Here is an 18,864-nt window from a genome sequence, read left to right as displayed (position 1 = left end):
TGCGATCGCGACGCGTGAACCCCATCAGACCGAATCCGCCTCAATTTCTAGGGATTTAACTTCTATATAAAATTATAATTATATAAATTATATTTGAAATTAATATTTTTAGCATCATTATGTTTTATTTTGGTGTTTAAAATATATTTTTGAAAAAAAAATAGGTTCGACTCTGTGGTAAACCTCTGATATGTTTAACAATTCCAAATTACCAAATTTTCAATTTTTTTACCCAATTTTAAACAAAATGGGCAACAACATCTACCAGAAAAAATTACGATTTTTTAAAATTTTTAACTTAATTATAAACAAAATGCACAACAGTATCTACCAAAAAAAACAACAAAACAGTTGCCGCGGGACATTATTGCGAGCAGAGTATGAAATGATGACAAGAATAACTTGCATGAAAAAATACACATGTTCGCACATAAACGGGTGGCCTTCCACCCGAAAACCATTGCTCATTGAAAATTTAGAGTTGTCATTGGCGTGAGCAGCGTCATGGAAGTGAATCCAATTACAACCACCTTCAAAGCTTTGGGAAGAAAATGAAAATGGTTTGGTTTGTTGGGACATTGTTTCATCACCTTCAACTACGATTCCTTGCAACAAGTATTAGTATTCAAAGACAATGCAATGCCACCATTCGTCCTGCGTACGCCCACGATCTTACAGCTCTCTGTTACGAGGGACGTTTGAAGGAGGCTCTGCAAATTTTATGTATTACAGACAATCATGTTCACAACTCTCACACCTATGTGTGTCTCTTACAGGGCTGCATTAAGAGAAAAGCCTTACCAGAGGCCAAATTAGTCCATGCGCACATCAATCAGACGGGATTCATGGTAGACACAGTTGTAGGCAACACTCTTGTGAATGTGTATGTCAAGTGTGGGAATTTGGTGGACGCTCGCAGAGTTTTCGATCAAATAACTGAGCGAAATGTGTGTTCCTGGACTGTTATGATTGCAGGTTATGCAAGGCATGGAGTTTATCCCCAGGAGGCATTGACACTCTTTCACCAAATGGAGAAAGCAGGAGTCCAACCCAATCAGTTCACTTTTGCCTCTGTCATTCCGGCGTGTGCCAATTTAGCATACCTCGCACAGGGTGTGGAGATCCACCAACAAATAATAAGATGTGGATATGCGTCCAACGCCTTTGTGATGAGTGCCCTAGTAAATATGTATGCAAAATGTGGGTTTATAGAGAAGGCACGTGAAGTGTTCGACAAAATGCACCAACGAGATATTGTCTCCTGGACAGCAATGGTTGCAGGGTATGCACAGAATGGGCTTGTTAATGAGTCCCTTGAACTATTTAACAAAATGCCTGAGAAAAACGTAGTCTCATGGAATTCAATGATTGCAGGTTTTGCAGATAATGGCTTTGTGGACCAGGCCTTGAAACTGTTCAATGAAATGCCGCAACGAGATGGGGTTTCATGGAATGCGATTATTACAGGATTTGTACGCAATGGTCATGTCGATGAAGCCCTGAAGCTCTTTCAGAAAATGCCACAGACAAGCGTCATCGCGTGTAATGCGATGATTGCAGGGTTTTTGCAGAATGGGCTTGTTGATGAAGCCTCAAAACTCTTCAAAGAGATGCGTCAACGTGACATAGCCTCATGGAACTTGATGATTGCTGGATTGGGACAGAATGGGCTTGTTGATGAAGCACGGAAACTGTTTATGGAGATGCCTCAACGAGATGTGGTCTCATGGAATGCGATGATTACATCGTTAGCACAGAACGGGCTTACTGGTGAATCCTTGATACTTTTCAACAAAATGCCTCAACGAGATGTGGTTTCATGGAATGCTATGGTTGGAGGCTATACACATACTGGGCATATTGAGCAGGCCCTGAAGTTGTTTAATGAAATGCCTCAACGAGATGTGGTCTCATGGAATACAATGATTGCTGGATTTGTGCAAACTGGGCAATGCGAGGAGGCTCTGCATCTTTTTCAGCAAATGCAATTGGTAGATGTGAAACCAAACTCAAAAACCTTCACCATTATCCTCCCAGCATGTGCCGACCTGGCAGCTCTGGAACAGGGTATGGAGGTATATGAAAAAGTAATCAGGAGCGGATATCAGTCGGATGTCCTTTTGTTGAATGCTCTGATAGACATGTTTGCAAAATGTGGGAGCATAAATGTGGCACGTGGGTTATTTGACAAAATGCTTAAACGAGATGCTGTCTCCTGGACAACGATAATCGGGGCATATGCCATACATGGCTATGGAAAAGAAGCCCTCACACTATTTGAAGAGATGAAGCAGTCTGGCGTGAGCCCAGACCGTGTTACCTTATTAAATGTTTTGTTTGCATGTAGCCATACGGGCCTAGTAGATGAAGGCTACAAATACTTTAATTCTATGAGTTCACATTATCACATTACACCTTCAATGGAGCACTATAGATGCATGGTTGACCTTCTTGGGCGTGCTGGGCATCTGCAGGAAGCTCAAGACTTTATCAATAAAATGCCCATCAAAGCTGATGCAATTCTGTGGATTTCCTTGCTTGGTGCTTGTCGAGTGTATACCAATGTAGAGCTAGGAGAAAGTGTGGCAGAACGTATTTTTGAGATGGACCCTGGAAATGTTGCACCTTATGTGCTTCTCTCAAATATCTATGCTGCAGTAGGCAGGTGGGGTGATATTGAAAATTTGCAGAAGGTAATGAAAAACAGATCAGTAAAAAGGACTCCAGGATGCAGCTGGCTTCAGGTCGATAAAAAGACGCATGCTTTCCTAGTAGGGGGTAGCTAATACGAACAAACACAGCAATTTTGTGGGAAGTTGGAGAGCTTGTCTTGGGGGAATAGATAGAGCAAATATTTTTCCAATACAATTTGGGATCAGACTGAGGTGAGAAGCCAGACACTATTGTATTGTGACAGTTAACGCAATACTGGGAGGAGCTATTTCGTAATCAATGTTGGAGTTAGCAATCCACAATTTTAGATACAACTGTTAAAGGGGGTTCACCATGAAGCGGTATATAGCTCATTGGCGGAGCAGCCCATTGGCCATGAGCAGGTGCCGTGTTCAATTCCATTCCTATTCAACTTTTAATGATTATTCTTGATCCACATCACAGGACGGCTCAAGGGGTCAAATGGGATAGGGAAGGTAGGGTTCCTCTACAAAAAATTCAGGCCAGGAATTGATTAAATGGGATAGGGGAGGTAGGGTTCCTCTACAAAAAATTCAGGCCAGGAATTGATTATTGTTATCATCTGGTTCAACCATCTATGGAGTTTTAGGGATCAAAGTTTGGATACCTGGGGGAGGTAGGGTTCCTCCACAAAAAAAACAGACTAGGAATTGATTATTGTTATTATCTGGTTCAACCATCTATGGAGTTTTAGGGATCAAAGTTTGGATCTGAACCTGCAAGTACATTGCAGATCTAACAACAGCTTGGATCTGACCATGCAAGTGCATGGCAGATTTAACCAGCCTTTAACGATCATTCTTGTGTATTGATTATTGTTATCATCTGGTTCAACCATCTATGGAGATTTAGGGATCAAAGTTTGGATCTGAACCTGGGGGAGGTAGGGTTCCTCCACAAAAAAAACAGACTAGGAATTGATTATTGTTATTATCTGGTTCAACCTTAGGGATCAAAGTTTGGATCTGAACCTGCAAGTACATTGCAGATCTATCAAGTTATCAACAGCTTGGATCTGACCATGCAAGTGCATGGCAGATTTAACCAGCTTTTAACGATCATTCTTGAGTATATTGCCCTACAACTAGAGATCAACTAGAGATTAGAGTTGCTCCGAAAAAGAATGAAGACAGCTATTGAACTGGCTGAACGGGAATATGTAGAAGGTATTCAGATCCAAATTGCAGGACGTCTCATGGGAAAGGAAATTGCCTGGTCAAATGGGATGGGGAGATAGGGTTCCCCTACAAAAATTCAGGCTAGGAATTGATTATTGTTATTATCTGGTTCAACCATCTATGGAGTTTTAGGGATCAGAGTTTGGATCTGAACCTGCAAGTGCATGACAGATCAGCTAGGCCGGTTTTATTTAGCAATCCCAAAAAAACAGGCGCTGAGAATGGAACTTGGGAAGTGCAGTTGATAGCAACACTTTACCTCGTTTGTGTCCACAAATTGAAATGTTTCAAGTCTTATCTCAGGCTTAGGTGAGAAGCATCAATGGGAGCAGCAATATTATACGTTGCAGATAGATGTTGATGATATTAACGGGGTATATGATTTTCAGAAGACACGAGGAGGGATATTGACATCAATTTGTTACGTTTGTCACCGGAAAAAGCCTTGAAATGGTAGGTAATTTGCTTATTTTTATAGTGTTTCGTGGCATCTTGCCTATTCTATGTTGGTCACAATTGTATGCTAGAATTCTGTTAGCCAGATAGATTCTGTTACAGAGAATTATAGATATCTTGAGAAGATGTTATGGTTAAGATGTTTGGTGTTTTCGTATTTTATGATCGATGACTATTTATAATTGATATTTACTTCTAAATTTAGTGAGAAATGAGAGTTGAAATAGCTGAAATAGCTAAAGGCATGTCCTTGTTGATCTTAGTTTGGGGAATTTCCAAGGAAGAAATTTCCATCGCCATTTGGCTGATTCAAAGTTGTGAATATAATCAGTTAAGAAATTATGCCTATGGGGATAGCCAAAGGAAGTCTGATCTATGAATGGGAAGAAAAAGAATACTTGTTATTGGAACTCTTTGTATGAAAGAAACCTCAAATTTTTTGAAATGAGTGTTTTGTCTAGGCACAATAAACACTCTAAACACTCTCCCAATGCACTCTTATTGAGTCCCCTCCACACCTGTCGGAATAATATCTTGAACTCTAGCATACAAAGTCTAGGTGCTAGGATGGAGTCTCCTAACATAAATGTTCACTTTCCTTTATCAACTTGTTCTTACCTACTTGGTTTATGAACTTTGCCATATAATTGATGAGTAATGACTCTTCATGGTAGAAAAATTAAAACACTGGGTTAATTGTTTATGATTTTGAAAGTTTATATCAAATAGTGTTATCCCTATTAATAGAACTTTATTTGACTATACCAAATTTTTGAAAGACACTTCTTCCATTAAAGATTTTGATCCAGTGATAAATATATTGTGACTTGCCCAAACATGTTTTACACATATGGTTCACTACTCTTTATGAGTTCTCTAGAATCTCAAATTTAATAATTTAAGAAGAAAACCTATCATTTGTTGTGTTTTGATGTTGATTAGTGTTTGGAACATTTGTATTTACTAATCATGAAAGGCAATAAGCATTTCTCTTTATCGTGATAAGCATTTCTCCTTCTCATAGACCAAACTCACACTTGCTTCTCCTCCTCTTATTTTGCACTTTCTCCGGCTTCAAGAGAGATCGAACTTGCTTGTGAGAGCGAGTGCTTCAAATGGAATTCGAATGCCTTTATTTATAGTACTTTGGTGAGGTCGAATAGCCTCCTTTGAGGCCGACTTGATCATCATAAGGCCAACTTGGCTTGGAGACAACAAAATTCATATTTGACTCAATACTTAACCTTTTTACATGATTCGAAAGCCCAAGAAGGGTCTCTTTAAAAGTACAATGACTCTACTGACTCAGAATAAATCCTAGAAGTCCTCAATGGGGACTTTGACCTAAAACATGGTGACCCAAGCATAAAACCCATGCTTTAATAAGTCACAATAATAATATTAAAAATTCTTTTCTTTATTCTTTTGACAAGTACATTACAAGATGACTCAAATACATTTAATTAAGATCGAACCTAGTTACATTTTCCAACACTCCCTCTTAACTTGGGAGGTATTCATCATATACAAGTACAAGGACGATCTCAACTATATGAACCATGAAGAATTTTAGGCACTGCAATGCCATGGACTAGATTCCTGACCAGGGAAATCTATCCATTGGTCTCTAAACAATTTAGGTACCACAATGCCATGGACTAGATTCCTGACCAGGGCAATCTATCCATTGGTCTCTCAACAATTTAGGCACTGCAATGCTACAGACTAGATTCTTGACCAGGGCAATCTATCTGGGTGGGAATAAGATGGACTTAAGCTTTCAGCCTTTATAGGTATCATTAGGCATACTAGCTAACCACCAACCCAAGGATCCAGTTGTGTATCCAAAAACAAAGCTCTTATAATCAACACCACCTTTTTCCACTTCGGGACCTAAACATCAACACAAGGTGCCGGTCATATGCCCTCCCAGGCAATGCTTCACTCACAAAGCCTCGACACTCCTAGATCCAGCATATCAAGGATAACCAGTCTCTCCCAATCAAATTGATTGGCAACCAACATGTTATCAACACCTTCAAGAGATTCACCTGTACAAACACAACCCCAATCAATAATATACTTCATATGTACATAATCAAATACAAACCTCCAGGGTCTTGATGTTGCTTCTCAACTTTTCATAGTAGGACTATCAACCGAATCTCTGACAAAAGATTCCTCAATCATACACTTTTCTTTCCTACTTCTCATGCAACAACATATCCTCCGAAATTCATTCTTCAATCAAAACCAAGCTATGCCCTCCCTCTCAACTAGGGAGCATCTCTTTATCCAAACTCCCTCTTAATCTTAGGGATATCTCTTCTATTAGGGATATCTCTTCTATTCAGGCTTCATCAGGGAGATCAACTTCTTCTTTTTGTCATCGGAGAATCTTTCGTGGCTTCCAATCATTTTATCAGAGTTATTATCATCCTCATCATGCTTATCACATCAACGAGCATCTTCACCATATTGAAGATTGTGTACCTGCACAACTTAGATAGCAAGTACAACCAAATATATAGAAGCATGAAGTTATCCATATCAGAATCATGAAAGCATTTCAACTTTATACATATCAGATACCCAAACTTAATTACAAACAAGAGACATATACTCTTCAACATCTTACTAGGGACTTAGTCATAAACCTTAGACTACTTCATAACAACTTTCATTCCATCTAGGGTTTTAATGTTTCTTTTAAAGGTGTAACATACAACAAACCCTAGAAACAATTCAAACAAATATAAATCAACAAAGCATCTAACAACTTTCAGAATTCATATGTTAGATTTTACACTAGGGTTTCATACAAATCCTAGATTTCATACAAATCCTAGATTTCATACAAGAGATTCAATCAATCACAACTTAGTCATTAACATGACCAACTTCCACTAGGGTTAGTTGCAAACCCTAGATTTTTCAATCAGACATTAATCACAACTAAAACTCAGATTTCAACAATCTTACACAAATATCAAATTATCACATTGTCATATATCAGAGATTTTTATTTCTACTAAGGTTTGATTCCAAAACCTTAGAATTTCATAAATACTATCACCCTAGAGAAACAAACATTGACTAGAGCTTAATTCCAAACTCTAGGATCCATGACCGCTGACAAACATGTCAACCCATACATCTAGGGCTTCATCATCATGTGTTAGTCAATCCCAACTTCACAAATATCAATAAGAGTTAGATACACAACAAACTTGATTAGACTAAGGTTTGATCAGGCAAACACACATTCCAAGAAAATCACTTCTAAGACATTATAAGGGTCTTGCTTACACATTCCACCAAACCCTAATGAGTTAGGGTTTCAATGTAGAAACATAGAAAATCCAACATTACCAATATTTCAAAGATTCGAGACTTTATCATTCAACCCTAACAAGTTAGATTTTCCTGATCATACCAAAATCCCAAACTTGACATTACCACCAAAACTTCAAATAGTATTTCTCAATGACCCTAAGTAGTTTAGGGTTTCATACATTCACATTAACATACCCTTAGGTTATGGTTTTCCAGAGAACCTGTCTAGGGTTCTATAAAATCAGTTAATAATATGAGTGGGGTGGGTAGATTTATCAAGTGATGAATCACCCAAAACAAGAATCATTATGATTCAATATAGCTAGACATAACAATGTTAGCAATAGATTGCCAAATGAAAAAACATTTAATATAAAGAAATCAATGTATTGTAGCTTAAGGCATACCTATGTTTCTTGACAAACCTTATCTTGGGTGGCTTTCTTCCATACTCATTGAGGATATAGCAGATGTCTTCCTAATCAAGACAATAAAGGGAGAATGGTGATTAATATTTAATATAATCAAAACGAAATGAGTACATGAAACCAAAAACTAAAAGGAAATGAACTTATCTTTGGGAGTTGTTGAGGGCTTCCTCCAAAGCTTGAGGGATACCTATAAACTTATAAAACAAAAGAAAATATCTTTTCCAAAAACATGTTAAAACCTATAAATTCTAAACATTAGAAATACAAAATAGAATCTCTAAGAATAATACCAAAAGAATTAATAGTGTAAGTCCCTTATATCAGATTCTTTGGGTCTCCTTCTTCAACAATGTTAACATGATCTGTATCTCTCTTATTCTTTGGATTGTCAGGACAATCGCTCTTGTAGTGACCCTTCTTATGGCATTGATAACATTCTACCTTGTGTTGAAGAATCTAGGGCATCTGAGTTATTTGTGAAGTACTTTTACTTTTCTTATTACCACACTCTTCTCTTATTATTATCAATGTGTGTTTTTCTTACTTCATCAAATAGTTACCAAAATGCAAGAGACAAGAACACAAGATGTTGGCTATTCGCCAAGGCAAAACCTCTCTCTCTTAGAGAGGAAAACTCTTTTTCAAATTTCTCTTATTAAAGATTCATTTGACAAATGCCAAACCCTAGACCCTTGACAAGAAGATCCTCCAAGCACAAGTCAAGCCCTCCTTTGATCACTTGCTTAGCTCTTTGTCCTCCTTCTTCTGGCAATTGATAGCCTTACTGCAACATTCCTAGATTGTATGCCTTAGAAGGAGCTTTCTTCTTTTCTTACTATGCTTGAGATAGAGCCTTTCTTAAACAAGGAGATGACCTTGTTACTACCCTAACCGAGCTCTCTTTTATTCAATGTGATTGTAGATTAGGAACAACAGTAGTATGTCTTCCTTTTCCTTTGCATGTGTGGATGACGTGCGAAGGATACATTTAAGAATAACAACCTTGAATGCCCTCCTACCTTTGCTTGAGTAGCCCTTACCTTTGCTTTAGTGAGAGGCCTAATTGGCACCCTTTTTCTAGCCCAACCAAGCCTCTTTGTATGACTGCACTAGGAGGTCAGTTATGACAACAGGTTGAGCCTCCTTCTCTTCGCACATATGACTGTAACTAGGCCAGAAATATGCCTTGTGAACTCGGTCTTCTATCCCTCCTTCTTCGTTGCAAGAGAGATACCTTCTTCGTCCTTTTCCGTACCCTTTTCTCTTCCTTCTTCCTCGTTGATTTCAGAGGTGACTTGCTGCCTTTTGGTGAGGACGAGTGACCCTATATATAGTGGTTTGTCCCTCCTTTTGAGTCGACTTGACTTTGGAGATGCGAATTAGTCCCTTTTATGAGGCCGACATGTGTAGGAGGCTTGTGACTTTGCTTGGAGGTCTTTCTTGGACTCTAATACATAAATATACATGGTGTAATATGCCCTTAAGGGTCTTCAACATTTATTTTGACTCTTTGAATTTCCTATAGCACTTTGACATGTGCTAGACCTATGCAATGAGCAAGAAACTCATTTTTATAATTTACAAAAATAATATTTCTTTTCTTTTACAAGTACAAAGATCAAAATTACATTTATGAAGATCGAACCTAGTTACACTTTCTTCAACACTCCCTCTTAACTAGGGAGGTATTCATAAATCATTACAAGGTGTTTGGCCATTTTCAATCTGAAGAATTCACATAAGAGAAATCAGATTGGCAATCCATCTGTTATAGCATCATAGTAACCAACATTGTTTCCACAACAAGGCCTTGACTGACAACTCTATCTCTCAATAGATCATAGCACAATGTTGGTGAGACCAATGACTATAGACACCTTCATCATTGTCTCTCAAGGTACATACCCACCCGGGTGTTCACTGAGTATGACCTTCTAAGACTATTCTTGTCTTGGGTTCCCAGCCCTCAAAGAATATCGATCCTCTTGCCTACTCTTATCTTGGATGCCCTACACATCCTCAAAGAGCATCAGATGCCAGATGATTACCCAATCCTCCATTCTTTCTTCCCAAGTGAAGACAAGAATGTTGTGTCTATCTCTCCCTCTTAACTAGGGAAGATATTCCCATTCATGTGAAGGAATGTACCCAAGCTCCCTTTGACCAGGATCTTGCCCAAGCTCCCTCTTAATTAGGGACTTGTCAGAACTCCCTTTCACCTAAGGACTCTCCTTTCTAACAACAACTTCTTCTTTTTGGGTCCTTTAACTACTTGATCACTTTCTTTCCTTGATGTCATGAAATTCATTTGAGCTTCTTCTTTGTAGGGCATCAACCATTAATCACTTTCCTTCTAGGTTCGCCACGTCATTCCTTTCTTCATGGAAAGTGGCCTTCTTGATACATATTTGGAACCTTCGTCATATGGCTACTTCTTCATCATGTTTCTTTTAGGAATTTCTATCCACCACATGAATGCTAGTTGTACTTGTACTTACAACCCTTGTTCTAGTAACCTTGCATGAACCTATCTAGATATTATTTAAGAAATCAAAGCATAACATTAAATCAAATAGTACCTTACGAGATGGATTTCCATCATGACATCTTGTTGGCTTGAATCATCAACATCCTGCATGTTTTACATCTCCAAGGCCTTTTCCAGGTGTCAAGGGTTCTTTGATCTTTTTCTTCCTTTGTCAGAATTCTCGTGCCTTTTTCCAGGAGATGTCCTCAACAAATCTGTCGGATGTTGATTCCTAGTGTCCATGGTGTCCTTTTATTCCTTATCACTTTTCCCATATGCTTCTTTATAGTTTCTCTTGTGAATCACCTCATATTTCATAGGAGGATATTTCTCAAGTTGACCTTTTTCAATGTGTGAACCATGTCTTCATGTATATCTTAATGAAAGAGATCTTATCATATTCTTGACCATGCTTCTAGAGCAATTCCCCATGCTTATTAATACAAATGATGACATGACTCTAACTGAAAACATATATGCATACATACCTAATCTTAGTTCTTTCCTTGATCATCTCAGCTTCCTTTGACAACTTCCTAGATTTAGATTACCTCAATCTCATTTGCCTTGCTACATCTATCCTTGCCTACATATCATCCTTTCTTGAATCCCCGTAAGTGGAATTCCCATCGAGACATCCGCCCTTTCCAAAAATCATGTACCTTCTATTGAAGATTCCATCAGAGGATCCTTATAATCCTCATCCTGCAAATGCTCCTTCCTGTTGATGATAGTGGCTTTCTAAGATGATTCTTCCTGGTCATGATCATTCCTTTATGCATTGATGAGGTCATTCAATGGCTACATCCTTCCTACATGAATATCTTATTTGAGCTATCTCTGCATAATGCTCCTATATTCCTGAAGATGCCATTCTCATAAATCATGCATTCTATCCTACTGCTACATGTTCCTATGATACCCAAAACTTTAAAGAAGACTTATGTGAAGAAGTTGATCTTAGTCATAGTAGAGATCTGGAGGGTCCTCCTTCTTCTGATTTTTCTCTTCTTCTTTCACTTCTTGGGTAATGTGGGCTTCTTCTCGTTTCCTCTTATTGTTGTCCTTCTTGAACTTAGGACAATCCCTCTTATAGTGTCCATACTCTTGGCAGCCAAAGCATTGGACTTTGGACATATCTCTTTTACCCTTTCTTTGTGGACCAAACTTGCCAAATTTCCCTTTTCTCTTGGCCATAGCAGCAAATTCCTTCTCTTTTGATCCCACATCATCTTTGGCTTTGAGTCTAGTCTCCTCAATTTTTCATAGAGACCAAAGTTCATTCAACGGGGTGGCTTCCTTCTTGGCATATATACTTGATGTGAAGTTGCCCCATTCCTCAGGTAATGCATTGAGCACCACAATTTTCATCTCTTTGTCTGACATAACTTCTCCTAGTCCTTGCAGCTAGTTTCTCATCTCAGATACCTTCATGAAGTACGAATCTATTCCTTCTTCCTTGGAGATCTTGATTTTATATAGTTCATTACGCAATGATATCACTTCTCCAGCTGTACTAACTGAGAATAGATCTACAAACTTATAATAGATTTCTTGAGATGTTTCAAGTTTGGAAACATAAGGAATGAGAGGGTTGTTGATGGATTCTATCATAATCCTTTGAGCCCTTGTTTCATCATTATTATACTTTGTTAGGGCTTGGGTTTGTTCCTTAGCAGGAATAGTGACACTCCCTTTGATGTAGTCCAGAAGTTCATTTTCTTTAAGAAGTAGATCAGTCCTCTTTTTCCATGCAAGGAAATTAGCAGTCCCAACCAATTTGTTGCTTTCCTTGCAAAAAGACATTTTGATATTTTCAGAAGAGGACATAAAAATACTTACTTTAGAGAGTTGTTGTGAAGAGACCTTATTGCTTCCTTGAATATTTGATGATTTGACTTCTTAGATCTTGGAGTTCTTCAAGATGCTTCCTTCAAGGTGCCTTATGAGAGATTTGCTTGGTGATGAAAACTTCTCACTGTGTAGATATGGAGATCTTCAATGACGAGCTTGGATATGAGGACCTTCCTTTGAAGATGATGAGTCTTTGATGTAAAACCCTTCTTGGATGAACCTTGTTGTAGAGGCCTTTAGATGGAAGGCTTTCTTCTTTGTTTGTTCCCAGGTTGGTAGTCCTTCTTGATGGATCTAAGAGAGGAGATGGTAATCCTCCTAGTCTTTAATGGATCTGGAACCCTTTCTTGTAGATCTAATGCTTCAACCTTTGTGTGCCCTTTCTTCTTAATCTTAATGTTTCAATATTCTATGTTCTCTTGAGATGCCCTTCCTTGATGTGTCACCTTAGCTCTGATACCATGTTGAAGAATCTAGGGTATCTGAGTTATAATGAGATTCTTCTATTCAACGATAACAATTTGTGAAGTAATTTTACTTTTCTTATTACCACAATCTTCTCTTATTATTATCAATGTGTGTTTTTCTTACTTCATCAAACAATTACCAAAATGCAAGAGACAAGAACACAAGATGTTGGCTCTTCGCTAGGGAAAAACCTCTCTCCTAGAGAGGAAAACGCTTTTTCAAATTTCTCGTATTGAAGCTCCAATTAACAAATGCCAAACCCTAGACCCTTGACAGGAAGATCCTTCAAGCACAAGTCAATCCCTCCTTTGATCACCTCCTTATCTCTTTGTCCTCCTCCTTCCGACAACTGATAGCCTTACTGCAACAGTCCTAGATTGTATGCCCTAGAAGGACCTTTCTTCTTTTCTTACTATGCTTGAGATAAAGCCTTTCTTAAACAAGGAGATGACCTTGTTACTACCCTAATCGAGCTCTCTTTTCTTCAATGTGATTATAGATCAGGAACAACAATAGTATGTCTTCCTTTTCCTTCGCATGTGTGGAGGATACATTCAAGAATAGCAACCTTGAATGCCCTCCTACCTTCGCTTGAGTAGCCCTTACCTTTGCTTGAGTGAGAGGCCTAATTGGCACCCTTTTTCTATCCCAACCAAGCCTCTTTGAATGAATGCACTAGGAGATCAGTTATGACAACAGGTTGAGCCTCCTTCTCTTCGCATGTGTGACTATAACTAGGCCAAAAATACGCCTTGTGAACTCGGTGTTCTATCCCTCCTTCCTTGCTGCAAGACAGACACCTTCTTTGCCCTTTTCTGTACCCTTTTCTCTTCATTCTTCCTCACCGATTTCAAAGGTGACTTGCTGTCATTTGGTGAGGACGAGTGACCCTATATATAGTGGTTTGTCCCTCCTTTTGAGCTGACTTGACTTTGGAGATGCGAATTAGTCCCTTTTATGAGGCCGACATGTGTAGGAGGTTTGTGACTTTGCTTGAAGGTCTTTCTTGGACTCTAATACATAAATATACATAGTGTAACATGCCCTTAAGGGTCTTCAACATTTATTTTGACTCTTTGACTTTCCTATAGCACTTTGACATGTGCTAGACCTATGTAATGAGCAAGAAACTCATTTTTATAATTTACAACAATAATATTTCTTTTCTTTTACAAGTACAAAGATCAAAATTACATTTATGAAGATCGAACCTAGTTACACTTTCTTCAACACCTTGGACATGTCAACTTTCTTCCTTGGTCCTTTCGATTTCTTTCCTTTGTGTTGAGCAATGTAGACATTTGATACTCCTTCAGGATTGGCGACTAATGAGATCCTTAATTCTTCTTGACTGCAGGCAACCCATAGTTCTTCAAAAGTGGGAGCTTCCTTACAACTGTTAAGCCCTGCAACAAATGCATCCCAAGTAGGTGGCAATCTAATAGAGCGGTGATCACGAGTTCTTTATCTGGAACAATTTCATCAATGGCCAAAAGATCATCTATGATTCTTGCTATCTTCACAAAGAAGGAGGCCACTGCATCTTCTTTAGTCATCTTTGTGGTCCTTAGTTCATTCTTCAAGCTTGCCACTTGACCAATGTTCTTAATAGTAAATAACTTTGACAATGATTCATACATTTCCTGAGCATGATTGATGTTGGCTATAAATGGGACAAGATTGTCCTTTATTCCTTCTACCATTAGATTCATGGCCACCAATTCTAATTCTCTGTATTTTACTTTGTCAACATCACTAGAGTAATCTGTAGGCTTATTTACTTTTCCTTTGACCGAGTCTAGAACCTTGTTCTTTTCAAGGATGAGGTCAATCCTCTTCTTCGAGGACCTGTAGTTTGAGGCTCCTTCAAGTTTGTTCTCTCCCTTGATTGTGTTAGACATCTTCTTTGAATATAGTAGTCTCCTTCCCTGAGATAATTCTTTTGAATGGTTCCTTGATCAAGTGCTTGAGACTGCTTTTTTCTTCTTTCTTCACTAAAGCTCTGATATCATGTTAGAAAATCAGAAAGACATAAAAATTTTCTTATTCTTGATAATTACTTGTGATGTTCTTGATTTGTTATTATGTTTCTTTATATCTTGTTTATTTTAGTTCATCAAGCAAATACCAAAGCAATAACACAAAAAACAATGGACACCAGTTGTAGGCATTATGCCAGGGGAAAACCCCCCTCGAGGGGAAAACCCAGTCAATAATTCTTCCTTTAATAGTTTTCTGGAGATATTCCAAGACTCTTGACCTTGGCACAAACTTTCCTCTACACCAAGTCAGCCTTCTTCCTTACATGCAGATGATCCTTCTTGACCTAGCAGCAATAGCAGCAACGACAACACTTTCTTCGACCCAATAATTTCGATCTTGCCATAGAGACTTCGATCTTCACTAAAATATTTCGATCTTCACTTAGAACCTCCGATCTTGGCCCAATACAACTTCTTGAGGTGACAACATGACACGACAAGTGGCTACGACATCAACTCGACAACTGGTTACGACATCATACGACCACTGACTATGACATCAATAAGAGAACTTTGATCTTCCAAACTAGGGCATGAGAGAGAGATAGTTGCACCAAAGATTCGATTTTCCCTTTCTCCTTCTCCTAGACCAAACTCACACTTCCTTCTCCTTCTATTTTTCACTTCTTCCAGCTTCAAGAGAGATTGAACTTGCTTATGAGAGTGAGTGCTTCAAATGGAATTCAAATGCCTTTATTTATAGTCCTTTGGTGAGGTTGAATAGCCTCCTTTGAGGTTGACTTGATCATCTTAAGGTCGACTTGGTGTGGAGACAACAAAATTCATATTTGACTCAATACTTAACCCTTTTACATGATCCAAAAGCCCAAGAAGGGTCTTTTTAAAAGTATAATGACTCTATTGACTCATAAATCCTAGAAGTCCTCAATGGGGACGTTGACCTAAAACATGGTGACCCAAGCATGAAACCCATGCTTTAATAAGTCACAATAATAATAATAATAATAATAATAATTCTTTTTTTTATTCTTTTGACAAGTACATTACAAGATGACTCAAATACATTTAGTGAAGATCGAACCTAGTTACATTTTCTAACATTTTTTGGATTACATATCAAAATTAGTTGCGAGTTGAATCAATCCTAGTAGTATATGATATTCCATATGATTAAATGGAGATGAATTTTGCAGCTTTAGGAATATTTGATGGAATATGTGCATATGAATATTTAATTAATATATTTTATTCTAGCATAGATCTATTTTAATTTCAATCATCAAGAAATATTTCTCTTGAGAATTGTAAATTTTATTATTATTTAAAATCAATCTAGGCTACTTCACTCACCTCTATAAAATTCAAAACTCACAACTTACACACTTTTTCATTATTTTAAATATATTTATATTCACATTGTAACAATATTTTTATGTAAATATCATATCATCATATTTATATTTGTATATAAATTTGAAGTGTCTTTCTTTAATGTCAATTTCTAATCATTTTTTTTTAATATCTTTATATGAGAGATATTTGCATTTAAATTTGTATCTATATTGGCTCACATATGGTATCATTGTTATTATTCGTTATAGCTCATTATATGTTTTTGAATGCTACATGTAATGATGTAAGCCTTACCCATGTGACAACATCCTTATTGTACTGGGTTTTAGATGCATTTCACTACTCAATGCAATTGGTGGCAATACATGTACAAAACTAAAAATATGAAATTATGTATTAAAAAAGCCATCAAGGTATCTTCCTCAACCCCACTAAAAATTAGACATGAACGCTGAAGCATATATTTTCTCAGATTGATCGCTGATCGCTTTTCTGTCAATCTCTCTCTCATTAAGGACGGGTTCTCATATTTGGGATTTCGCCTTAAAGCGAAGGGATATCGCTGCCACGATTGGCTCTGGCTGATTGAGCGCTTCTACTCCAAGATTTCTAGATGGGAAATGCGTTTTCTGTCTCTTGCTGGCAGATTTATTTTGGTACAGGCGGTGCTCTCCCAACTTGCGGTCTATTGGGGCCACCTCTTCTATCTTCCGGCCTCTATCACCAGGCAAATGACGTCCATTGCTGCCAACTTTTTATGGGGTGGTCGATCCTATCAAACAAAATTTCATCTCGCGAGAATGGATATTATTTCCAGACCGAAAAAGAATGGTGGATGGGGCCTTTTAAACATGAAGGTTTTTGGAAAGGCGCTCATATGCAAATCCCTTCACAGGGGTATTTTCGGGGACAGTCCGTGGAGTTCTATTATCAAGCAAAGATACCAAAAAGGCCGGAACATGGCATTCTGGTTCAGAAGGTCTTCCCTTGGCATCAGGAATGGCTCTCCCATTTGGTGCAGTTTCAGAAAGATCCAAACGTTCTTCTTGAAGCAGTTAAAATGGACTATTTTCTCTGGCTCCTCTGTCTTTATTGGTTTTGATCCTACCCTATCCAACTTAGAATCTAAGATTCCACAGGTTTTACTTTCTTTTTTCCACACTAAGGGTCTCTTCACCTGGTTCAATCTTATAGACTCCTGGTCCTCTCTAGAACCCATCTGGAAATCTGACCTTCAATTAGGCATCCCCCCTCCTCTTCGCCCTCTCTGGTCCTCATTCACTAGCGCTTTCTCTCAGGGGGGGATTCTTCAACTGGGCACGAAGGACGAACTCATCTGGTCCCCCAAATCCAAAATCCTCCCCATCTCTGTCAGACTCATATACTCTGTCCTATCATCTGATCTCCTCCCTCTCCCCTCCCTTTTCCCCATAAATCTCTGGAAAGCCCCCTGCCCGCTTAAATCTATCCTATTCTCCTGGCTTCTCTTCTCCAACCGGAATCTCTCCTGGGAAGTTCTCCAAAAGAAAGGTTGGCACGGTCCTGGAAGATGTCATCTCTGTCTGGATGATGAGGAATCGAACAATCACATGTTCTTTCAATGTGCTGCCGCCTCTGCGATCTGGTATGAGCTCTCCTTCACCTATGGTTTTCCTCACCGCCTATTCTCCTCTGTACAGGAAGCATTTTTGTGGTGGGCTTCTCAATGCCCAAAATGGCAGGCTCTCTTCATTCTTTCCTGCTGGCACATCTGGAAATGGAGAAATGGACGTGTTTTTCAGGGTTGCTGCTTGCCACTGGCCTCCATTTTGCCCATGATTTCGGGCTCCATGCCATCGGACTAACTATCCGTCTTCTGTCTACTTATATGTTTCTCTCTGATATATTTTTGTTCTCATACAGCTCCTCCTCTCTCTATGTATATGCCCATCTGGTCACTTATGTTTTCCCTTCGATCTGTGCCTTCCGATCTATCTGTGAATTTGTCCTTATTATGCTCATCGTTTTGCACAGTTTCTTTTGGCAACATTGGCGGTCGCGCAAATCCTATATGTAAATCCTGACAATATGCTCAACGTTTTTCGCAGAGGCTTTTGGCATCTATGTCGGCTGCGGGTGCTCATATCCTATATGTAAATCCTGATATTTATATGATCTTAATATAAACCATACAGATTTTTTCTTTCTGAAAAAAAAAATATTTTCTCAGATTGAAATGCAACTTTGTTCACGTTGAATGTGTATGATGGTGTGGAGGATGTTGACTAGGCAACACGAATATTGAGAGTATGAGATCCTATCAACTCATACGAGGAGTATCGAGAAGTGTGTTGACATTAAGTCTCGATCTGTTTATTGATGTTGTTAATTGGAGCACCTGTTGCATATTTGGCAAAAGTAAAAAAAAAAAATATTGAATGTATTTGCAAGACAACTATTCCTCTCCTTCATTTCACATAAAGTCAAAGATAATTTTTGAGCATTGCCATTTTTTTCAAGCCCAAACTTTGAAAGTGACCGCGACCACAAAGAATGCGGACTGTGCAAGTGTGAAGAGAGGCATT

General features: G+C 38.4%; 1 protein-coding gene across 1 annotated transcript; it reads left to right on the top strand.

Moving 5' to 3' along the window:
* Positions 1-415: 415 nt before the first annotated feature.
* Positions 416-4,613, top strand: LOC149259207 (pentatricopeptide repeat-containing protein At2g13600-like). The gene has a single exon (XM_089417701.1). The coding sequence runs from the start codon at positions 552-554 to the stop codon at positions 2,784-2,786; it is 2,235 nt and encodes a 744-aa protein (XP_089273827.1). The 5' UTR covers positions 416-551; the 3' UTR covers positions 2,787-4,613.
* Positions 4,614-18,864: the final 14,251 nt, after the last annotated feature.

This window comes from Pinus tabuliformis, chromosome 6 (assembly GCF_031772625.1).
Source record: "Pinus tabuliformis cultivar Carrire ecotype Pingquan chromosome 6, CPIR1, whole genome shotgun sequence".
NCBI lineage: Eukaryota > Viridiplantae > Streptophyta > Pinopsida > Pinales > Pinaceae > Pinus > Pinus tabuliformis.
This window is presented reverse-complemented; position numbering and strand designations above follow the sequence as displayed.